The sequence below is a fragment of the Nerophis ophidion genome, linkage group LG13, assembly GCF_033978795.1.
Source record: "Nerophis ophidion isolate RoL-2023_Sa linkage group LG13, RoL_Noph_v1.0, whole genome shotgun sequence".
In the NCBI taxonomy this organism is placed as follows: Eukaryota; Metazoa; Chordata; class Actinopteri; order Syngnathiformes; family Syngnathidae; genus Nerophis; species Nerophis ophidion.
The window spans coordinates 48,476,133-48,502,090 of NC_084623.1; the positions used below are offsets into that span (position 1 = coordinate 48,476,133).

Sequence of the window (25,958 nt, forward strand, 5' to 3'; positions counted from 1 at the left end):
AGGCGGGAGGGAAACACACACATACACACACACACACACACACTCGCCGACTGACTTTTCCTCACTTGCATAAAACCACGAACCACTAGGAGGCGAGGTAGAGGTTTATTTTCCACTCGCACCTGTGCACACTCGAGCAGAGCAGCAATGTTGCACCGGAGGCTCCCCCTGGCGTTAGGCGTGTGGTCAGTGTGCCTGGGTCTGACTCTGGCCTACGAGGACGATATCGAGGTCAACTACGCCGATACCTACTACAACGAAATCCCCGAGGACGAGACGCCGACAAGTGAGTGTTACACACTGACCAAGGAGTCGAGGATGCAATGCAGTCGACTTTTGGAGCGTGCGATTGCAGAGAAATTTAAGCTTATTTCACTCAGACGTGCGTAATATTCATGATTTGATTTGTGTTATCGTATCGCGTGTTAAAAGCTGCTTGCATTTTAAATGATAAATGGGTTGTACTTGTATAGCGCTTTTCTACCTTCAAGGTACTCAAAGCGCTTTGACACTACTTCAACATTTTCCCATTCACACACACATTCACACACTGATGGAGGGGAGCTGCCATGCAAGGCACCCATCAGGAGCAAGGGTGAAGTGTGTTACTCAGGACACAACGGACGTGATGAGGTTGGTACTAGGCGGGGATTGAAGTAGGGATCCTTGGGTTGCGCACGGCCACTCTTCCACTGCACCACGCTAAAGCAGTGGTTCTCAAATGGGGGCACCCGTACCCCTGGGGGTACTTGAAGGTATGCCAAGGGGTACGTGAAATTAAAAAAATATATATTCCAATAATAGCAACAATTCAAAAATCCTTTATAAATATATTTATTGAATAATAATTCAACAAAATATAAATGTAAGTTCATAAACTGTGAAAAGAAATGCAACAATGCAATATTCAGTGTTGACAGCTGGATTTTTTGTGGACATGTTCCATAAATATTGATGTTAAAGGTTTCATTTTTTGTGAAGAAATCTTTAGAATGAAGTTCATGAATCCAGCTGGATCTCTATTACAATCCCCAAAGAGGGCACTTTAAGTTGATGATTACTTCTATGTGTAGAAATGTTTATTTATAATTGAATCACTTGTTTATTTTTCAACAAGTTTGTAGTTATTTTTATATTTTTTTTTTCCAAATAGTTCCAGAAAGACCACTACTAGTGAGCAATATTTTTGCACTGTTATACAATTTAATAAATCAGAAACTGATGACATAGTGCTGTATTTTACTTCTTTATCTCTTTTTTTTCAACCAAAAATGCTTTGCTCTGATTAGGGGGTACTTGAATTAAAAAAATGTTCACAGGGGGTACATCACTGAAAAAAGGTTGAGAACCAGACATGGGCAAAATACTGCCCGAGGGTAGTGTTCTCCGGATACCAATATTTGGTACTTTTCTTAATAAAGGGGGCCGCAAAAAATGGCATTATTTGCTTAATTTTAACAAAAAAATATTACTGTACATTAAACATATCTTTCTAAATTGCAAGTTTGTCCTGAAATAAAATAGTGAACATACAAAACAACTTGTCTTTAGGTAGTAAGTAAGTAAACAAAGGCTCCTAATTTAGCTGCTGACATATGCAGTAAACATACACTCAGCATCAAGGGTTGGAATTGGGGGTTAAACCACCAAAAATGATTCCTGGGCGTGGCCACCGCTGCTGCTCACTCCTGCTTATTGTTCCCTTCATCTCCCAGGGAATGATCAAGGGTGATGAGTCTCATGCAGAGGATAATTTCAGCACACCTAGTGTGTGTGTGTGACAATCATTGGTACTTTACTTATATCGTGTCATTTATCATTGTATTATCTTGTCAAAATGATCAAGGACAAGTGGTAGAAAATGAATCATTAATCTACTATATATATATATATATATATATATATATATATATATATATGTATATATATATATATATATATATATACATACATATATATATATATATATATATATATATATATGTGTCTGTATGTATGTATATACTGTAAAGTAAATGTATGTATATATGTATGTGTATATATATATACATATATATATGTATGTATGTATGTATGTATGTATGTATGTATGTATGTATGTATACACATACAACTCTACACTTAAAGGTTGTCCCGATACCAATATTTTTGTACCGGTACCAAATGTTGGTATCAGGGCAACCTTTAAGTGTAAAGTTGTATGTATATACATACAAACATGTCTGCATGTATGTATATACTGTAAAGTAAATGTATGTATATATGTATGTGTATGTATGTATGTATATATATATATATATATATATATATATATTTATATATATATATATATATATATATGTATGTATGTATGTATGTATACACATACAACTGTACACTTAAAGGTTGTCCCGATACCAATATTTTTGTACCGGTACCAAAATGTTGGTATCAGGGCAACCTTTAAGTGTAAAGTTGTATGTGTATACATACATACATACATGTATGTATGTATGCATGTATGTAAGTATGTATGTATGTATGTATGTATGTATGTATGTATGTATGTATACACATACAACTGTACACTTAAAGGTTGTCCCGATACCAACATTTATTTTGTATGTATTTTGATACTTTTCCAAATAAATGGGACCACAAAAAAGGGCATTATTTGCTTTATTTTAACAAAAGATCTTACGGTACATTAAACATATGTTTCTTATTGCAATCCAAGAATTTTGTCCTTAAATAAAATTGTGAACATACTACACAACCTGTCTTTTAGTTGTGAGTAAGCAAAGAAAGGTTCCACATTGGTTGCTGACATACAGTATGCAGCCACATATTGGGTCATTTCTCATTCTATTAATATGTCAAAATTATGAGGGACAAGCGGTAGAAAATTGATTATTAATCTATTTGTTCATTTACTGTTAATATCTGCTTACTTTCTCTCCTAACATATTCTATCTACACTCCTGTTAAAATGTAATAATCACTTATTCTTCTGTTGCTTGATACTTTACATTAATTTTGGATGATACCACGAATTTGGGTATCAATATGAAACCAAGTAGTTACAGGATAATACATTGGTCATATTCAAAGTCCTCGTGTGTCCAGGGACACATTTCCTGATTTTATAAACATAATATAACATTTTTAAAAACGAAAGAATATATCGTGATGCCAAAAAATACTAGTTAAAGTTAAAGTACCAATGATTGTCACACACACACAAGGTGTGGCGAAATTATTCTCTGCATTTGACCCATCCCCTTGATCACTCCCTGGGCGGTGAGGGGAGCAGTGGGCAGCAGCAGTGCCGCGCCCGGGAAATTTTTTTGGTGATTTAACCCCCAATTCCAACTCTTGATGCTGAGTGCCAAGCAGGGAGGTAATGGGTCCCATTTTTAAAGTCTTTGGTATGACTCGGCCGGGGTTTGAATTCACAACCTACCGATCTCAGGGCAGACACTGTAACCACTAGGCCACTGAGTAGGCAACGTAATCGGTAGAAAATGGATGGATAGATGAATGGTAATCATAGTAGTATCAACTAGATACACTCCTGTACTTGGTATCACTACAATGGATGTTAGGAGTAGGGGGGTGGTGGACTGGTACTTCTTAGAGGCGGTATAGTAGAAATGATTCATTACTATACTAATACCGGTATACCGTAAAACCCTACCCGCGGGCCACATGCGGGCTGCCAGACGTTCTACATAACTTTTTTAGACCTTTACCATCAAAACTGCAGCCGCCATTACAATGGTTGAAATCTGTCCTTTTCAGTGTTATAGGAGTTATTACGGTAATCTATGTCACAACATCTCAGACCAGGAACAAAACAGAGTGGGCGGGTTTGTTTTCAGCGTAGCCAGCCGACGCACACATAGCTCCCACATACATACACAAATACAGTAGTGAAGTGAATTATATTTATATAGCGCTTTTCTCTAGTGACTCAAAGCGCTTTACATAGTGAAACCCAATATCTAAGTTACATTTAAACCAGGGTAGGTGGCACTGGGAGCAGGTGGGTAAAGTGTCTTGCCCAAGGACACGACGGCAGTGACTAGGACGGCGGAAGCGGGAATCGAACCTGCAACCCTCAAGTTGCTGGCACTGCCACTCTACCAACCGAGCTATACCGCCCAGTACATACATACACACTCAAAGTTCGTACATCCACACACACATTGACTGTACGAACATACATATATACATACATACTAGGGCTACAAATCTTTGGGTGCCCCACGATTCGATTCAATATCGATACTTGGGGTCACGATTTGATTCAAATCGATTTTTTTCTCAATTCAACACAATTCTTGATTCAAAAACATTTTTTTTTTCGATTTAAAAGGATTCTCTATTCATTCAATACATAGGATTTCAGCAGGATCTACCCCAGTCTGCTGACATGCTAGCAGAGTAGTAGATTTTTGTAAAAAGCTTTTATAATTGTAAAGGACAATGTTTTATCAACTGATTGAAATAATGTAAATCTGTGTTAACTATTAAACGAACCAAAAATACGACTTATTTTATCTTTGTGAAAACATTGGACACAGTGTGTTGTCAAGCTTATGAGATGCGATGCAAGTGTAAGCCACTGTGACACTATTGTTCTTTTTTATTATTTTTATAAATGTCTAATGATAATGTTAATGAGGGATTTTAATCACTGCTGTGCTGAAATTATAACTAATATTGATACTGTTGTTGATAATATTCATTTTTGTTTCACTACTTTTGGTTTGTTCTGTGTCGTGTTTGTGTCTCCTCTCAATTGCTCTGTTTATTGCAGTTCTGAGTGTTGCTGGGTCAGGTCTGGTTTTGGAATTAGATTGCATTGTTCTTCTCTGTCTTATCCCCCTCTTGTCCCCGCAATTTCCCCCTTTGTCCTCCTTTTTTCCTCTTTTTCCACCAAATAATAATATGAATCCATTTCATAGGTCAAATACAAATAAGGCAACAGGAATAGTATCCCACACTTTTCTTTTTTAAAGTAAATTTGTACAGCCAGAATGGGCATCTACATCAACTACATCAGTGGTTCTCAACCTTTTTTCAGTGATGTACCCCCTGTGAACATTTTTTTTTATTCAAATACCCCCTAAGCAGAGCAAAGCGTTTTTGGTTGAAAAAAAGCGATAAAGAGGTAAAATACAGCACTATGTCATCAGTTTCTGATTTATTAAATTGTATAACAGTGCAAAATATTGCTCATTTGTAGTAGACTTTCTTGAACTATTTGGAAAAAATATATATAAAAATGACTACAAACTTATTGAAAAATAAACAAGTGATGCAATTATAAATAAAGATTTCTACACATAGAAATAATCATCAACTTAAAGTGCCCTCTTTGGGGATTGTAATAGAGATCCATCTGGATTCATGAACTTCATTCTAAACATTTTCTTCACAAAAAAAGAAATCTTTAACATCAATATTTATGGAACATGTCCACAAAAAATCTAGCTGTCAACACTGAATATTGCATTGTTGCATTTCTTTTCACAGTTTATGAACTTACATTCATATTTTGTTGAAGTATTATTCAATAAATATATTAATAAAGGATTTTTGAATTGGTGCTATTTTTACAATATTTATAAAAAATCTCACGTACCCCTTGGCATACCTTCAAGTACCTCCAGGGGTACGGGTAACCCCGTTTGAGAACCACTGAATTATATGATTTGCAGCCAACCCGAAACGCATGTGTCAGGAACACATTTTTACAACAAATATCAGCATAAAAGTGGTAATACATCATATTGTAGGTGTTTTTTACCATTTGCATTGGTATTTTTCTGTTTCTTACATTTTTGTTGTGTTTTGCTTGATTGTAAAAGACACACACCTATCAAGGAGCTGATCTGATAAGTAAAAGAGGAGTGGGGTTTATATGTTGTTAATATTCAGTGTTTTATTGTTCATAGTTAATATTGTAAATCCCACTTTCTTCATTTTTAATGTACATTTCGGGTGTCCCGTTCAGTAAAAAAATTTAAAATTCCATTCCGTTTTTTTTAAATGGTCTGTTTTTAGAATTCCATCGCACATTGTGACTTTTGGTATTAGTTTTTCTGGAAAAAAGGGACCCAAACACACATACTGTACAGCCAATTTTCACAGCTATTTTTCGGACTATAAGTCGCAGTTTTTTTCATAGTTTGGCCGGGGGTGCGACTTATACTCTGGAGCGACTTATCTGTGAAATTATTAACACGATACTGTAAAATATCAAACAATATTATTTAGCTTATTCACGTAAGAGACTAGACTTATAAGATTTCATCGGATTTAGCGAATAGGAGTGACAGATTGTTTGGTAAACATATAGCATGTTCTATATGTTATAGTTATTTGAATGACTCTTACCATAATATGTTACGTTAACATACCAGGCACCTTCTCCGTTGGTTATTTATGTGTCATATAACGTAATCTTTATCTATTTTAAATTGCCTTTCAAATGTCTATTCTTGGTGTTGGGTTTTATTGAATACATTTCCCCAAAAAATGCGACTTATACTCCAGTGCGACGAATATATATTTTTTTCCTTCTTATGCATTTTCGGCAGGTGCGACTTATACTCCGCAGGGACTTATACTCCGAAAAATATGGTATATATCATTTATACACACATACACATTGGCCCCTCCAGACAAATTTTTTCTCTTAATGTTGCCCCCGTGTCAAAATATTTGCCCAGCTCTACTATAAAGAAGAATTAGACAAGTCATTAATCAGTTCTTTTATTTGAAAGTGTGCCTGTGTGTGTGTGATTTTGTATGTATAGATGTTCTTGAGTGTGTGAGCGCACAAGTGTGTGTAGTCGTTTCCGTCACACGGCTTACGCTCGGAGTATTCGCCGATTTAATCCGAGCGGGAGGCCTCATTGTAGTGCCAACAGTCCCCCACTGGTGCGTGTCAGTCAGAGTAGAACACAAGAAGGTTGGCGGCTAAACACAGACAAGATTACTATTGAAGTCAATGAACGGCGTCCAAGTCAGAATTAACGAGCTTTACCGGTTCAAACCCTTTCGTGCAGAGCTCGGCAAATTAAGGCCTGGGGGCCAAATGCGGCCTGTTAAGCTTTTCAATCTGGCCCGCCGGACCTTCCCAAATAATTTTTTCAGATCTTTAAGATGGAAACTGTAGCTGCCGTTATGATATGCAGTGATTTTTTCAAATGACCGTAAGTCTTGAACTTTACAAAGTATATAAATGGTTGGAATCTGCACTTTTGCATGATATCCTAGTTCAGTGGTTCTTTACCTTGTTGGAGGTACCGAACCCCACCAGTTTCATATGTGTTTTTTTCTCAAATTCAAGACAAAGTTATACATTTTTGGTAACACTTTAGTATGGGGAACATATTCTAAGTAACAAAGACCTAATTTAGAGTTATTTGGACACTAGGGGAACATATTCTAAGTAATAAAGACTTAACTTAGAGTTATTTGGTTAGGGTTAGGGTCAGGGTTAGAGTTATAATAAGGCCATGCCGAATAAGGCATCAATAGGGATGTTGCGCCTGTTCGGCATTGTGATGCCGGGTTCGATTCCCTCGAGGATGCGTCAAGTGAACACAGCAAAGGTAAGATATAAACAATTTATTTAACGAAAAGGATCTATGAAACAAAACACTGGTGCTAATAAAAGGCAAACCAAAGACGCTAGCATAATAGCTAGGATATACAACAATGAGAAATTAAAGCTGCAAGCAGCGTTGGTCGGGTCCGCCTTTGGCTGCTGCCCCCGAGACCCACGGCCGGATAAGCATTAGAAGACGCCTTGGAGCCACTATTTTGAGAATCTAATGCATTGTGAAAGTAATGCAGTTGTTGTATTGAAGTGAAAATATCAAACTTCCTGTTGATTTCTGCTACAGTATGTTGATTATTAAAATGTAGGTCTAAGTGAAACCTACATAGTGTTTTTTGTTTCATGTCTCTCTGACATTCCTACCGGAAGTTACAAGCAGTTTTGTCTATGTTTTCTTCCTAGGAGCAGTTTGTCCGTGTTGTATTCCTAGGGGGGCAGTAGAGCGCAATTATGAGTTTTGAGGTTAGGTTTTTTCATCAGATCGCAATTTTTGCCAGACCTGATGTGTGTGTCAAGTTTGGTGAGTTTAGAAGCATTTTAAGGGGGTCAAAAACAGCTCAAAGAGGCAAAAATGACATTTTTTAGGAGACTTTGCACAGGGGTTCTTTGAAGGCGCGTAAAATCAAAACCTGAGGACTTATCAAAACTCTGTTCTATACTTTTAATCAGAAGGGTTCAATCTCTCTCCTGTGCGAGTTTGAAGCCAAAACCACAAACGCACTCAGAGGAGATAATGTTTGAAGAAAGGTGACCGGTTTTTACAAAACTTTTGTTTTGAAGGGGGGATTGCAAACTTCCTGTTGATTTTTGTTGGGGGTTGTCAATCTATGAAATGTAGGTCTAAGTGAGACCTACATAGAGGTTTTTGTTTCATGTCTCTCCGACATTCTTACCGGAAGTTACAAGCAATTTTGTCTGTGTTTTCTTCCTAGGAGCAGTTTTTTCAGTGTTTTATTCAAAAATAGCGCTAAAGCGCAATTTTGAGTTTTGGGGTTTGTTTTTTTCATTAGATCGCAATATTCGCCAGTCCTTATGTGTGCGCCAAGTTTGGTGACTTTTTTGAAGCATTTTAAAGGGATCAAATTACAGCGCAAAGAGGCAATAATTGCATTTTTTTGCGAAAATTTTATTTTGAAGTGGTTTTTGCCAACTTCCTGTAGATTTTTGCTGAAAGAAGTGAGAGTATGAAAATTGGGTCTAAGTCAGACCTACATAGGAGTTTTTGTTTCATGTCGCTATGACATTCCTAACAGAAGTTACATGCAGTTTTGTCTGTAATTTTTTCCTAGGGGGCGCTAGAGCGCAGTTTTCATTTTGGGGGATTGGTTGCTTGATATGTTGGGAAGGTTTGCTATACCGACGTGTGTGTCAAATTTGGTGAGTTTTGAAGCATGTTAAGGGGGTCAAATTACAGCAGTTTCAATAGGGCCTGCGGACCCTAATAAACTGGCAGGTAGGCACATAAAAGAGTAAAACAAAACATATAGCATGAGAGCTGGAATGAACAAATGGCTTAGCGTGAAAAGCTAGCGAGAATATACATACTTGACGGAGTGCAGGCGTAACTCGTTGCGGGAAAGCAAATCGTGAACCCGGAAAGAATAATGAAAAGGGACGGGCTTAAACAGGGAAGTAATCAAAAGTGACAGGTGTGCGGAAACCGTGATTAGCAGGTGGTATCAATGAGCAACCATGGTGACTGACTAAACAGGAAGTAAGAGGGTAGAACGACGGAGTGATACAAAAATGCAACAATAAACCTGTTTTTAGTTTTAGTGTTAAAATAAAGATGTCTTTAACTTCACGCCGTTTCCACTCCATTCGCTTTGCACCTCGGGAAAACAAACCAAGACCAAGCCCAAGCCTGACAGTTTTAAGCATTCAATCAGACATTATTGTGAGGTTTTGTGTCAGTGTTCCTTAAAAAAAAATAGACCGGCCCCCAGACACATTTTTTTCTCAAAATTGTGTGTGAATGTGAGTGTGAATGTTGTCTGTCTATCTGTGTTGGCCCTGCGATGAGGTGGCGACTTGTCCAGGGTGTACCCCGCCTTCCGCCCGATTGTAGCTGAGATAGGCGCCAGCGCCCCCCGCGACCCCAAAAAGGGAATAAGCGGTAGAAAATGGATGGATGGCCACCCGAGTCAAAATAATTGCCCAGGCCTGCTTTAGTGCAACATGTAACACATTGAGCCTGCCCTCAGAAAATATTCTAGAGCTTACTCGGGACGGATTTTTAAGTCATATTCACCCTAAGTGTTCTGCTCCAGACTTCGTTTACATGCTCACCGTGAGAACTAAAAAAAGCAATTCCTTTTCCCGGCGAATTAGAATGAATATGTGTAATATAAGAAAGTGTTTCTTAGCCGTAGTTGGGCCGCCAAATCAGCTGCTCGGAAAATATCTGTTTCTCAGCGGTGTTCGGTACACAGTTGTAGTTCACTTTTACACCACTTGTAGCAGTAATGCCAATATTAAACAACTGAAGAAATCTGGAGCTAAAGTCATAGAAAAGATTCTTAAGCGCAAAAATTATAACTAGATTGGTGATAAATGAATTGATTAACGTGGAACCCGACTTAAACCAGTTGAAAAGCTTATTGGGGTGTTACCATTTAGTAGTCAATTGTACGGAATATGTACTCAAGTTGCACCACTGGCAAGAAATCTGCCGCCAGACCCCCATAGAATGTACCAAAGTGTCTTCACATTTGACTGGCGATGCTAAGACAGACATGGCACAGAGATGTATGGATAACCTGCAGATGCATTTGCAACGATTAAGTCAACGAAATCACGAAGGTGAGTTTTGTTGATGTTGTTGACTTATGTGCTAATCAGACATATTTGGTCACGGCATGACTGCCAGCTAATCGATGCTAACATGCTATTTACGCTAGCTGTATGTACATTTGAAACTAGATACCCACATTTAATGCGAAACAAACACTTACCAATCGACGGATTTAAGTTGCTCCAGTGTCACAAGATGCGAAAGTCCTGATCGTTTGGTCCGCACATTTTACCGGCGATGCTAATAAGGCAGCCATGCTATGGGCCACTTCATTAGGTGCACCCATGCTATGGCCGAATAGCGTCAATAGCTATTCGCTCAATATCTTCAATTTCTTCTTCAATTTCGTTTTCGCTATCTGCCTCCATACTCCGACCATCTGTTTCAATACATGCGTAATCTGTTGAATCGCTTAAACCGCTGAAATCCAAGTCTGAATCCGAGCTAATGTCGCTATTTCTTGCTGTGGCAACCGCCATGTTGTTTGTATTGGCAGCCCTGTATGACGTCACAAGGAAATGGATAGTCACATCATAAATAGGGAAAATCAAGAACTTTAAAGCTTTTTTTAGGGATATTCCGGGAGGTGTAAAATTTTGAAAAAAAATTTGAAAACTAAAACTAGCCACTGGGAACCGATTTTTATTGTTTTTAACCCTTTTGAAATTGTGATAATGTTCCCCTTTAATATTGGAGTGGCCCCTCTGTAGTGGAAAAGTTGGGCCCCGAGGCCAAAACGTTTAAGAACCCCTGATAAAAGATAAGGGTGATGATACAGTATTCTAACCCTTTATAGCACTATAAACATCAACATTACAAGACACTGTCTTCATAAATGCATATCATTATTTCAAAACTACAATTTTCTCCAAACCCTTTTAAAGACTCCAAAATAAGCCCTCTTCTCCCACATAGTCACTGAGCCAAATAACTCAAGTGCTCCAGGGCTATAAATATTCCAGAAAACTTCTTCAACGACAAAGTTTATTTACAAAATATACATTTTATTATTTATTATTAATTTAGTTACAATTTACTTCAACACTGTGTAATTGTATGTTAATTTATTTTGCATCCGTTTTTTTATGAATCCCTTTTGTTGCAGTATATTTGATTAGGGTTTATTTTTGTAATCAGCCTGGCCTGAGCCTTGATAATAATCTTTGAGTTTAACACATGTTTTCTTAGCATTTGACAAGGTTGTAAACTGCAAGTACTAGGTTAGAAATTATTATTGAATATGATTATTGAATATGATTAATGTCGGTGCGGCGTCTTCAGTAATGCGGACGTTGTATCGATCCGTTGTGGTGAAGAAGGAGCTGAGCCGGAAGGCAAAGCTCTCAATTTACCGGTCGATCTACGTTCCCATCCTCACCTATGGTCATGAGCTTTGGGTCATGACCGAAAGGATAAGATCACGGGTACAAGCGGCCGAAATTAGTTTCCTCCGCCGGGTGGCGGGGTCTCTCTTAGAGATAGGGTGAGAAGCTCTGCCATCCGGGAGGAGCTCAACGTAAAGCCGCTGCTCCTCCACATCGAGAGGAGCCAGATGAAGTGGTTCGGGCATCTGGTCAGGATGCCACCCGAACGCCTCCCTAGGGGATGTGTTTAGGGCACGTCCAGCTGGTAGGAGGCCACGGGGAAGACCCAGGACACGTTGGGAAGACTATGTCTCCCGGTTGGCCTGGGAACGCCTCGGGATCCCCCGGGAAGAGCTAGACGAAGTGGCTGGAGATAGGGAAGTCTGGGCTTCCCTGCTTAGGCTGCTGCCCCCGCGACCCGACCTCGGATAAGCGGAAGATGATGGATGGATGGATGGATGATTAATGTCAAGAGTAACATTGCTAATTTAATGTTAATATTTAAATGTGCCCCAGACCCCTTTTTAGTGGAAAAGTTAGGCACTGAGGTCAAAAAGTTTAAGAACCCCTTCCTTAACACATGTTTGACATTTTCTGGAAGTTTTATGAATATCTGCCCATACATTTTTGCGTTAAATTGCTAACTAACTAACTAACTAATTATTCATAACTAAATAAAAACTAAATCAAGGGTCATTATCATGTGAAAAAGAGGCTTCGGTTCATAGCTCGGTTGGTAGAGTGGCCGTGCCAGCAACTTGAGGGTTGCAGGTTCGAATCCCGCTTCCGCCATCCTAGTCACTGCCGTTGTGTCCTTGGGCAAGGCGCTTTGCCCACCTGCTCCCAGTGCCACCCACACTGGTTTAAATGTAACTTAGATATTGGGTCTCACTATGTAAAGCGCTTTGAGTCACTAGAGAAAAGCGCTATATAAATATAATTCACTTCGCTTCACTTCTTTGGGAATGCTGAAGTCTCACAAGATGTGCTGGTGTCAGCAAAACACTGGTTGGAATTCATCTACACTGCAAAACCTTTGTAAGTTCCACAAGTAATGATAATAGAGTTTCATATCTTTTGCTGTTCGGCTGAGCTTGAACACTCACTCACAAATATGTTTGTGAGCTAAGTTATGTCTCTCGTCCTTTAAATAGTGATCAAATGTTGTTACTGACTTGAATTCCTTAAAACCAAGCAAACAGAACGTCTCTGGGAACCATGTAGTGTTGGTATCTTTACTCTTTTCAGCTCCTTAAATCTAAGTAATGCAGAGTGTTGAACATTCAAATGATGTAGTCCACTCACAGATCCTTAAAATGTTTGCCTGACCTACTTTCTTAAGTCACTAAAAGCAGTGGACATACCCATGAAGGTTCTCATTCATCCAGGTCGTTGTCATCTCAGGACGTTCAATTTGTAAATGGACTGCTTGGTTTGTCTTGGAATCCAAACCAAGCAGTCCATTTGCAAACGATTGAACGTGCTGAGATAAAAGCAGTAGAAGACCTAAATGCTAAAGGCACCCTGAAACGTGCCTTTGTGTTGGAACTACAGGAACCACATTCTTTCAAGGACCGTGAGAGCTGCCTCTCGAAGGGGCACGGCCCAAGAGACTTAGAAAACAACTTCCGGATGGAGTAATGTTTATATAGGTTTTCCAACGGCTTGGAGTTAGAGTCAGAACAGGAGCAAACCCAGAGATGCTGACTGGGTTGTGGTTTGTTGAGTTGCTCTTTCACGGCTTCAACTCTAAGGGAGTTGATTCTAAGGCAGTGGTTCTTAACCTTGTTGGAGGTACCGAACCCCACTAGTGTCATATGCACATTCACCAAACACTTTTTTAGTGAAAAATATTTTTTTTTTTTTTTCAAATTCAAGACAAAGTTATATATTTTTTTACTGGTGCACAAAATGAACTGTGCATGAACTCCCAACAAATGACACACCTGCAAATCAGCGTGACTTCTGCTGTTGTCGTATCCATAGTACGCCGATAGGGAGAAGTTTTTATTTACATGATGAGTTGGGTGTGTCTTAATGTAACCGGTGGTCTTTTCCTCTGCGTTGTGTGTTTTTTATGTAAGACGACCGACACCATGGGTTTCTCCACTGCACTTTACAGATAACACAGAATACAATCGTCATCAAAACTTTGTGCCATCGTCGAGCCCCTCTCCCGTTATCGTAGACAAAAAAAAAAGTTGGAGGGCGTGTCTAACGCATATAAAAAGACAGGTGTCACAGTAATTATTGCAGTAGGAGGGACAACGAGACAATGGTTCCACATTGACAAAACATCAAACAATATTCAGGTATTTACATGTAACTTACATATTTTGTGTAATTATAACAATAATAAAACTTTAGAAAATAAATTATTTACAAGACGTAATTGACCCTGTTACACTAACCTCCGTAGCGGAGGCTTCGCCGAACCCCTGAGGCCAACTCGCCGAACCCCTAGGGTTTGATCGAACCCAGGTTAAGAACCACTGTTCTAAGGACTGAAGGTATGTCCTCAACTAATATGGGTCTATGGTCAAAAACCTAAGCAGAACAGGCTACATGGTGTGTTGTACACCCTGTGTTTGGTTCTGGTTTACTCAGAGTTAAATAAATAAATGATAAATGAGTTGTACTTGTATAGCGCTTTTCTACCTTCAAGGTACTCAAAGCGCTTTGACACTACTTCCACATTTACCCATTCACACACACATTCACACACTGATGGAGGGAGCTGCCATGCAAGGCGTCAACCAGCACCCATCAGGAGCAAGGGTGAAGTGTCTTGCTCAGGACACAACGGACGTGACGAGCTTGGTACTAGGTGGGGATTGAACCATGGACCCTCGGGTTGCGCACGGCCCCTCTCCCACTGCGCCACGCCGTCCCTGCGATATATTTAACAAATGACCACAAGTTGCATTAAGAGCCTATCGGTAATTACACTTTAAACACTGTAAATTTTACTATAAAATCTATTGTCATTTTTATAGTGTACTGTTTATTTTTATTTTGTCAATTTCTTCTTTTGGAATGTATGATAATATACTGCGATGAGGTGGCGACTTGTCCAGGGTGTACACCGCCTTCCGCCCGATTGTAGCTGAGATAGGCACCAGCGCCCCCCGTGACCCCAAAGGGAATAAGCGGTAGGAAATGGATGGATGATAATATAATGTGTTGCAATATTGGATAATATTTATAAATAAATATTTATTTATTTTTTGTTTTTATTCAGTCATTGGTGGAGCATAATATATATATATATATATATATATATATATATATATACATATATACTTTTTTAATTTTATTTTATTTTATTTTTTTACAATTGTTTTTAACATGGCTGTGCAGCACTTTGGAAACATTATTGTTGTTTAAATGTGCTATATAAATAAAGTGGATTGGATTGATTGATTGGAATATTAAAGTTTAAAAGGTATGCAGTTTAATCCAGTGATGTATTTTTTCTGTCAAAATGGAAAAAAACTAAACATTTACCATATTTTTCCGACTATAAGGCACACTTAAAATCCTTTCATTTTCTCAGAAATCGCCTTATAACCCGGTCCTCCTTGTATATATGTATTCATTCTGGTTGTGGTACATGGTGTAATGATAAGTGTGACCAGTAGATGGCAGTCACACATAGGAGATACGTGTGGACTGCAGGTTGACGCCTGTTCAATAAATGGCGCTAGCAAGTACCCGGAAGCAAAACGTTGATGTTTCATCAAAAATATAGAACATTACACAGGGCACTCGAAAATCAACTTGTTTTAGTACGACTTTGGTACGGTACGAAGCCGTACCGCTTGATGTATTGTTGGAGCATTACGGCTACCGCAGTCAAATCTACTGACTGCGACACCTCCAAAGACATGCACCTGGGGATAGGTAGATTGGCAACACTAAATCGGCCCTAGTGTGTGAATGTGAGTGTGAATGTTGTCTGTCTGTCTGTGTTGGCCCTGCGATGAGGTGGCGACTTGTCCAGGGTGCACCCCGCCTTCCGCCCAAATGCAGCTGAGATAGGCTCCAGCACCCCCCCCCCGCGACCCCAAAAGGGACAAGCGGTAGGAAATGGATGGAAGGATTTCCAGGCATTCGTGGGCCGTATAAAATGATGTAGCGGGCAAAATCGGGGTTTAACACTTGTGATTTAAATCATTCCTGTACACATTTGAAGAGTGGATCGTGAGATCGACAGGCGGATCGGTGCGGCGTCTTCAGTAATGCGGACGCTGTATCGATCCGTTGTGGTGAAGAAGGAGCTGAGCCGGAAGGCAAAGCTCTCAATTTACCGGTCGATCTACGTTCCCATCCTCACCTATGGTCATGAGCTTTGGGTTATGACCGAAAGGATAAGATCACGGGTACAAGCGGCCGAAATGGGTTTCCTCCATCGGGTGGCGGGGCTCTCCCTTAGAGATAGTGGCTGGGGAGAGGGAAGTCTGGGCTTCCCTGCTTAGGCTGTTACCATGAAATGATTAAAGTGGACCCCGACTTAAACAAGTTGAAAAACTTATTCAGGTGTTACCATTTAGTGGTCAATTGTACGGAATATGTACTGAACTGTGCAATCTACTAATAAAAGTTTCAATCAATCAATCAATGCCCCCGCGACCCGATCTTGGATAAGCGGAAGAAGATGGATGGATGTCCACATTTGAACCGACCCTCAGGTTCCGGCGATAGAAACCTGACAGAAATAAAACTGCTGCTGTATTTTTTTCTTTTTCCTTCCAATCCAAAAGAGCAGTCCGAATGAAGTCACTTCCCGAGAACTGTCTTGTGTTAATCACCACTATCTTTCTCCAGCCACGCCAAGTGCGGCTCCCTGCAATGCTCCAGACCTCACAAAATGGGACAAAATCTTCTCGATGCTGGAGAACAGCCAGATGAGGGAGAACATGCTTCTCCAGTATGCCGACGACATCGTCAAGGTGGAGATGGGATCTCTGCGGGAGGAGATACTTAGGTACGTTGGGGACTGAATGCACTGCAAAAACTGAAATCTAAGTAAGATGAAATATCTCAAATGAGGGTGATATTTGCTTATTTTCTGTCTCTTCTCTGCTTCTTCTCACTAAGCATATTTTATGTTAGTGTTTAACTTGTTTTAAAGGTTTTGGTCCTAAATAATCTCAGTAAGATAGTACAGCTTGTTGCTGAGATTTGATGACCTATATTGAGTAAAACATGCTTGAAACTAGAATATCAACTGTTGCAAAGCTGTGTCATCAACACTCACAAGTAAAAAACTACTTTTTTGAAGTAATAATTTCTTATTTCAAGCATGAAAAAAAAAATTCATGACTTTGACACAATTGTGTCTCATAATTAAAACAGATGACAGCCAATTGGACTTTGCTGTTTTATTTTCAATGAAACAATAGAAAATACGTACTCATATAGTAGTACAGTTATTTGTCAAAACGGAGGTTATGGTGTGGTTTGTTTTCCCGGAATTTGAAGGAAGGTGACAGGACAGGGTGTGAAGGTAAAAACATAATTTAATTTATCTATAAAAAAAAAGAAGTGCAAACTAAAGGCGCGCACAAGGCGGAAAACAAACTTGGCGAAAAAACAAAAACTGCCACAAAGGCAAAACTATGGATATGAAAAAAAAGACTCGCTAAAAATGACATGAATAAACAAAAAATTACTTGGAAGGAAATGAGCAGAGCGATACATAACCAGAGTGAACAGAGCATGGAGCAACAACAATGACGCCAGCCTGACTGCCTGGCAACTACAAGCTTAAATAATAGTGACATGATTAACACGGGTGCGTGAGTCCTAAACAAATCAGGTGCGTGAGTCCAAATGAGTACAGGTGAACTAATCGGTCGTCATGGTGACAAAACAATGGACCATGAACAGGAACTAAAAAGAGTCTTAAACCATCAGAACATAACGAAACAAAACTTGACCACAGAACATGACATTATTGGTGAAAATGTACTTATTTTAAGGTATTATGGGGTTCATTGAGGTTAGCTAATTTGACTTGTTTTGGAAAGTCTTGACAAGCCAAATTTTCTTGTTCTATTGGCAGATAATTTTGCTTAGTTAAAAAAAAATGCCCCTAATTTTTGTATTTTTTATTCTTCTTTTTGAACATTGACTGTGTGAGATGTGGATGCAACAATGGTCCAATTTTACAACAAGAAGTCTGCAGTGACTGTTGATCCAGAAACTATGACATTATGTTTTTCATCATGATTAATGGAGGTACCGCCTTCAAGATCCTTCATGTCTGTTCTTTTGGACCAGGTTTGTGGCGCAGTACGGGGGCTCCTGTGGCGTTGCAGTGGAGACGGCAGGAAGAAAAATGGCCCTGCAGCTGGAAGCAAAACTTAGAGAATCCCTGGATCGGCTAAAATTTGGCGCCCACACTTCTGATCCAGTTGAGGGGAACGCCGTTGGGAGTCCAAACACCCTGGAGGCAACGCTCCAGCAGCTTCTCTCCGCCACACGAACCCAAGCGACCCGACTAGCCAAGATGGAAACCAGCTGTTTCATCAACACGGGACCTGGGAAAGCGGCGTCCCAACATCCAGACGTCGGAGGAGCAGGCCACCGAGAGCAAGAGGTCACGTCACAAGACAAGGCTTTGGAGGGGGTGCTGAGTGTTCTGCAGCAGACAAAAATGGAGCTCCAGGAAGTTCTGAGGTCGTCCCGGTCAAGACGCCTACCTGCAGGTAACAGCCGTCTCATCTTTGTTATTGTTTCATCTGTCCTCTCTACCTCTTCTTATGACAAACTTCCTTCAGTTTTATACTTGCTATGACATATTCGGGTCAAAGGTCATGTTCAGGAATGAGACCCTCTCAGCAGTGACTAATCTCACGGCTCAAGTTTGTCCCGAATCCCTCGTTGTCTGTCTCTAGGCAGGTTAAGTCCCATTCTCTGCCATGTTTTACACTGCAAAAACTGAAATCTAAGTAAGATTGAATATCTCAAATACGGGTGATATTTGCTTATTTTCTAAGTAGATTTTATGTTAAAGTGTTTTACTTGTTTGAAGTGTTTTGGTCCTAAATGATCTCAGTAAGATATTACAGCTTGTTGCTGGGATTTTATGACCTATATTGAGTAAAACATGCTTAAAATTAAAAAAATTAAATGTTGCATAGCTGTGTCATCAACACTCACAAGTATAAAACTGCTTTTTTCAAAGTAAAAATTTCTTATTTCAAGCATAAAATAAAAAAATCATGACTTTGACACATTTGCGTCTCATAATTAAAACAGATAACAGCCAAACAGACTTTGCTGTTTTGTTTTCAATAAAACAATAGAATATACGTACTCATAAAGTAGTACAGTTGGCACAGTACAGCAAACTGACAGTTAATATTTAAAAATTTAACATTTAAAACAATTTTGAACAGAAATAGTTCATGCACATTCTGATAAATTATTCAAAAATACAATTAATTAAAAAATTGGTCGGGGGCTTGGCTGTTTATATCAGTGACGTGCGGTGAGTTTCATGGCTGGTGAGGCACTGACTTCATCAAAGTCAGATTAATAAACATATGAACCCTATAGAGCAGGGGTCGGGAACCTTTTTGGCTGAGAGCCATTAAAGCCTAATATTTTAATGTGTATTACCGTGAGAGCCATATAATATTTTTCAACACTCTGAAAAAAAAAATGTATGCATTTTTAAGTAAGACCAACATTTTTAGAGTATAATAAGTCTTATTTTTGTTTTATAACATTTTTATTCTGAAGCTAACCAATAATAAATAAAATACTTCTTACCATTGGTGCGACTTCTTGAACAGGTGTGGTAGAAACGGATGGATGGATTAAAATGCATGAGAATGTTTTATATTTTTAACGTTATTTTTAATACTGATTACCAGCGGAATTAGAGAAAAAAATGTGTCTGAGGGCCGGTTTAACTAATTTTTCGGAACACTAATACAAAAACTCACAATAATGTCTGATTGAATGCTAAAAAAGTTATGAGAGACTGTCTTAAAAAAAACAGAATGGTATTTTATTTTTCTGAACGAGACACCCAGAATGTACATGAAAATAAAGCATGTGGGATTTACAATATAAACTATGAATGATAAAACACTGAATATTGACAACATATGAACGTCACACCACCTCTCGATCGACATATTTTGCAATCAAACAATGCAACAAAAATGCAACAAACACAGAGAAATATGAAAGTGAAGGGTAAAAAAACCCACTTACAATCTGATACATCACTAAGCTTTAGAAATTTGTTGTAAAAATGTCATTCCGCGTCTGTCCCTGACACCCGCATTTCAGGTTGACTGCTCTGGAAACACTCTGTGGAAACGCTCACCACCCACACTGCTTGGTGCCTTATCTGAGTTGCCGTGAATTAGATTACCACAGTAACAAATTAGATTAGCATAGTAACTAATTAGTTTACCATAGTAACTAGTGTATCATGCAAAAGAGCAGATTTCAACCATTGAAATACTTTGTACTACCATAAATTGATTAACGTGGACCCCGACTTAAACAAGTTGAAAAACTTATTCGGGTGTTACCATTTAGTGGTCAATTGTACGGAATATGTACTGAACTATGCAATCTACTAATAAAAGTATCAATCAATCAATCAAAAGTATAGTTCAAGACTCACGGTAATTTGAAAACATCACTGCACACCATAACGGCAGCTATAATTTCCATATTGAAGATCTAAAAAAAATATTTGGAAATGTCCGGTGGGCCTGATTGAAAAGCATAACGGGCTGCAAGTCTGGTGTTAAGCAATGTCAGCTAAGATGTATCTGAGAGCCAGATGCAGTCATCAAAAGAGCCACATCTGGCTCTAGAGCCATAGGTTCCCTACCCCTGCTATAGAGTATCTTATTCACCATTTGATTGGCAGCAGTTAACATCTGTTTAAAAGCTCATATTCTTCCCTGCTTGGCACTCAGCATCAAGGGTTGGAATTGGGGGTTAAATCAACAAAAATGATTCCCGGCCGCTGCTGCTCACTGCTCCCCTCACCTCCCAGGGGGTGAACAAGTGGATGAGTCGAACGCAGAGGCCAAATGTCACCTACATTATTAGCGATAATACTGCTAACATTAACAATATTAAATAATCACATGTATGTAGAAAATAACAATCATGACAGTACACAGTGTTGTCACTATGACAGGTGGAACCGCGCTCCAGCGGCCGTGTTCATTCATTGTCTTTACCGTAGCATTAAAAATGCAGATGGCCTCAAAACGCCACAATACTCAGTCACCATATTTAGGTACCCAAAATTAACACTCGACATAAATATGAATCCAATCGGATCAGAAACATTGGAGGAAACGGGATTAAAACCCGATGCTAACCGTCCATAGAAAATACATGGGTACGGCTAGTAGCTAAACAACTTCACTTACCAACTCTGCATAATATCTCAACATCGACCCACTCTTTCGTCGCAACTCGGCCCTGATGGTCGGCACCAATAAGTTTACAATTAGTTGTAAAATGTTGGACGATTGTTTTTACGATATGCAGGCGAACGACAACTTTAAAACATACCGGCTTCAGATGTCCCCATGCAGGCCTAGCCGAGTAGTGCAAGAATGATCTCTGGGATCACTAGCGCCCTCTACCGCCAGGAGGCCGGAGAACAGGTGCCTCACATAGTGGGACTTCGCAGCCGTTTTATGATTGCCCAGCACAAGAAATACTTTACACACATACAGTTGTTGACAAAATACACTGTAAATTATATACCTCAGATAACTAAACTATGGAAATGTATAATATAATTCATACAGCAATACGGTCTCACTGCACAGCAGGCCAGCAGTTAGCCGAGTCATTGCTCAATCCATGGTGACGGGGAGGCTCAGCTGGCTGTGACTCACCGCAAGTAATTCTCGGTATTTAAACGGCGAATGTGAAAATTAAGCGATTTTGAATAAAAAATAATTTTAAAACTGGTGAAGTTGAATGGAAAATAACTTTATAGTATAATCACCGGATGCTTATAACAATATATCAATCAATCAATCAATGTTTACTTATCACACTAAATCACTAGTGTCTCAAAGGGCTGCACAAACCACTACGACATCCTCGGTAGGCCCACATAAGGGCAAGGAAAACTCACACCCAGTGGGACGTCGGTGACAATAATGACCCAGTGGGATGTCGGTGACAATGATGACTATGAGAACCTTGGAGAGGAGGAAAGCAATGGATGTCGAGCGGGTCTAACATAATACTGTGAAAGTTCAATCCATAATGGATCCAACACAGTCGCGAGAGTCCAGTCCAAAGCGGATCCAACACAGCAGCGAGAGTCCCGTTCACAGCGGAGCCAGCAGGAAACCATCCCAAGCGGAGGCGGATCAGCAGCGCAGAGATGTCCCCAGCCGATACACAGGCAAGCGGTACATGGACACCGGATCGGACCGGACTCCCTCCATAAAGGAGAGTGGGACATAGAAGAAAAAGAAAAGAAACGGCAGATCAACTGGTCTAAAAAGGGAGTCTATTTAAAGGCGAGAGTATACAAATGAGTTTTAAGGTGAGACTTAAATGCTTCTACTGTGGTGGCATCTTGAACTGTTACCGGGAGGGCATTCCAGAGTACTGGAGCCCGAAATGAAAACGCTCTATAGCCCGCAGACTTTTTTGGGGCTTTGGGAATCACTAATAAGCCGGAGTCCTTTGAACGCAGATTTCTTGCCGGGACATATGGTACAATACAATCGGCAAGATAGGATGGAGCTAGACCGTGTAGTATTTTATACGTAAGTAGTAAAACCTTAAAGTCACATCTTAAGTGCACAGGAAGCCAGTGCAGGTGAGCCAGTACAGGCGTAATGTGATCAAACTTTCTTGTTCTTGTCAAAAGTCTAGCAGCCGCATTTTGTACCAACTGTAATCTTTTAATGCTAGACATGGGGAGACCCGAAAATAATACGTTACCGTAATCGGGACGAGACGTAACAAACGCATGGATAATGATCTCAGCGTCTTTAGTGGACAGAACGGAGCGAATTTTAGCGATATTACGGAGATGAAAGAAGGCCGTTTTAGTAACGGTTTTAATGTGTGCCTCAAAGGAGAGAGTTGGGTCGAAGATAATACCCAGATTCTTTACCGTGTAAATAGGTTAGTGTTTTTCATTGTTCTCCGTTTGAGTGATTTCTCTTGAATTGACCTTTTCTAACATCACTGTAGAAAACAACCAAATATGTTATGCCAATATAGGATCAATATCTATATCGGCCAAAACTGACGGCTCCAATATTTGTATTATATTAAAAGTGAAGTTGTATCGGGACACCCCCACCCAGAACAATACAAGGATGGACGCTAATTTGGTCCTATGAGCGAAACCATGTCAGGAAGTCTCCATTAGGATAAACAAGGATAATGTATCTTGTCAGGCTTGTTACTGACAGGTTGGTTATGTTGGGGTTTTCCTCTGTGTTTGTGTTTCCGGTCAGCGCTCTGATTTTGCTTCCATTTCCTGCATGTCTACCTGAGTGCTCGTTTCCCTCACCTGTCCCTGATTGGCAGCCTGGCACACCTTGTTGCAGTTGCCAATCAGGCTAGTATTTATGCCTGCCTCGTCCTCCAGTCAGGGCTCGATGATTGTATCCTGTTGCCTCTATAGTCTTATCCTGGTTCCTGTTGGCTGTTTGCTGTTGGTTGCATGTTGCCTGTAACCTCTTGGCTGTTTCCTGTTGCCTGGTTCTTGTTTTCCCTGCATGTGCACTTACCAGTTGCACTATTTGTTTTCCTGCGTAACCCCTGCCATCTCTGCATCTTGGGGTTCAAGATCGACAGCAGTCCCTGACAGTATCTACGTAAACATTTGCTTTCCTGCAAGAAATTATCACCCTGAGGACGTATCCTCGCTCATCCATGCAGACTGGACACTGGCCCCGAGTGGAGTCAGCTGTCTTGGTTGCTTTGTTGGGTCTGCTCCTGTCTCTGGCCATGCTCCCTCCACTCCAGCGGACAATGGCGTGGAACACCGCAGAGGCAACCACAGTGGACATGTTTCTTTTACTTTTTTATTCATAGCTGTATGTAGAAGTGTCTTGTTGCATCAGCTGCTTTAATGTCTTTAATGTCCTCTGTGTTCTTTGATGTTTGATGTTTCCCTCTTACACACATGGAAGAGGGATGTGTTCTATGGCTATGAGTTGTTTTTTTCCCTTTGCCTCAGTCTGCACCCCCTCTCCAGGGCCCAGGCTAAGACCGATTTTTTTATTTTATTTTAATCTTCTATTTTTTTCCTCCCATCTCCCCTCCCCCCCCCCTTGTTTACCTGTATCTCACCTTTTTTGTAAGGGGCGCTGGAAGCCGGCAGACCCGTCAGCGATCCTGTTCTGTCTCCCTGTAATGTTTGTCTGATCTTGAATGGGATTGTGCTGAAAATTTTAACTTTCCTGAAGGAACTCTCCTGACGGAATAAATAAAGTACTATCTATCTATCTATCAGACATGTTCTTATTAAGCCTCTTTCAGCTTTAAACCTGAATGTGTTTTAGAAAATGATCTCCATTCCACCTTGCTGTTACAGGTTGTGAGATGGCGCTTCTCTTTCCCATGCGCTCCCCTTGGATCTACACTTCAGTTATACCAGAAGTTCCTCTCTCACTGTCGTCCTTCACCCTGTGCCTGTGGGTGAAACCAGTCGCCGTCGCCAATAAAACGGTGCTTTTCTCCTACGGCACCCGCCGCAACCCCTACGAGATCCAGCTCCTGCTCAGCCACACTTCCGCCTTGTTGACCATAGGAGGAGAGACTCACCTGGTAGAGGCCCGGGGGGTGGTCAAGTCTGACGGTCCCCCAGAATGGCTCCACCTATGCGGGGCATGGTCCTCTCAGCAGGGCTTGGCTTCTTTGTGGGCAGGTGGTAAAAAGGTGGCTTCCACACCAGGAGTGGCTGAAGGACACGTCCTACCCAACGGAGGTTCCCTTCAGTTGGGACAAGAAAGGAACGGGAAGGCGGGCTACGAGGAAAGGTTCGATCTGAAGATGGCATTCGCCGGATCAATGACAGGGGTGAACGTGTGGGACAAAGTGCTGCCAGAGGAGAAGATTACCCAGCTGGCTTTGCAAGACGGCCAAGGCTGCCAGCACAAGGGGAACATAATAGGCTGGGGCGTGACGGAGCTGATTCCACATGGGGGCGCTCAATTCATCAATTGAAAGACAATCGGCGTCACTGTTTTTTCATACCTACGAAACTCTCGAAGAAGATTTCAAGCTGAAACTAAGGGAACTTCTACTTTGTGCAAATACTTTGTAAGGGTATTCATTTCAACTGAGACTGCTCTCGGCAACACACAAACACTGTTGCGCATTCATCTTGGACAAAGTGTGTGGCGGCAGGAAATGTGGTGAGAGCCGTGTTGACCAAAGACTTTAAGTAGGGTAAAAGAAAGTGTCTCTTGTAGGAGCCAGAACGTTCTGAGCCAATATTTAACAGAAGTGAGCGCACACAGAAAACGGCAACAAGTGTTTAAAGATAGTTAAAATGTCCATCTAGTTTTGTACATAAACGACAAAATGCAGTTTTGTCATTATTTGTATCCTGTGATAAACTTGGTATTTGCAAAGTTTTCATAGTCATATAAATTCATTCTTGGATTCCTTCCCTTACAGGGATAAAATAAGTACCATGTTAAGAGTTTTATGATGTCATGAGCCATACAAGATGTGATCTATCAAAAACTGCTGAGCATTCTTCTTTAGAATCATTTTTAAAACTCATTCAAAGCCTTTTTAGCTCCTTGAAGATGAAAACATGAAAACCCTCCATTACATTTCCAAGTTTACATTCATATTAGACTTTATACATCTGCTTAGAGAAAATATATGTTTAATAGCTCGCTTTTTTTTCTATCGCAAAGTGAAATTACTGTATTTGTCTCGTAAGTTTTTTTTTAAGTGAAGACAATGTTTACAAGGTTTGATATTTTGTGAATGAAGTTGTCTTGTATTATACTGTATATTACTTTTGTGTCTTTGTCACTGTCAACGGCTTGAAAATGAATGTATTTTGTACATAAATAACTTTTTTAGTTGGTCGAATGCAGAGCGTGGGATAAATAAACACAAGTTATAATTATTTCTTTGCTTGTCAATGTGTTTTTTTTCCATCAGTAATAACAATTTTTGAAAATAT

General features: G+C 40.0%; 2 protein-coding genes across 2 annotated transcripts in view; one reads left to right on the plus strand and one right to left on the minus strand.

The window, feature by feature from the left end:
• On the plus strand, positions 1-25,901 carry ptx3a (pentraxin 3, long a). Its single transcript, XM_061919149.1, has 4 exons — positions 1-286; positions 16,601-16,760; positions 18,059-18,486; positions 24,348-25,901. The coding sequence occupies exons 1-4, from the start codon at positions 148-150 to the stop codon at positions 24,977-24,979; spliced, it is 1,359 nt and encodes a 452-aa protein (XP_061775133.1). The 5' UTR covers positions 1-147; the 3' UTR covers positions 24,980-25,901.
• veph1 (ventricular zone expressed PH domain-containing 1) overlaps positions 1-25,958 on the minus strand; it is a 238,290-nt gene that overhangs the window by 124,730 nt on the left and 87,602 nt on the right. The window lies entirely within an intron of this gene.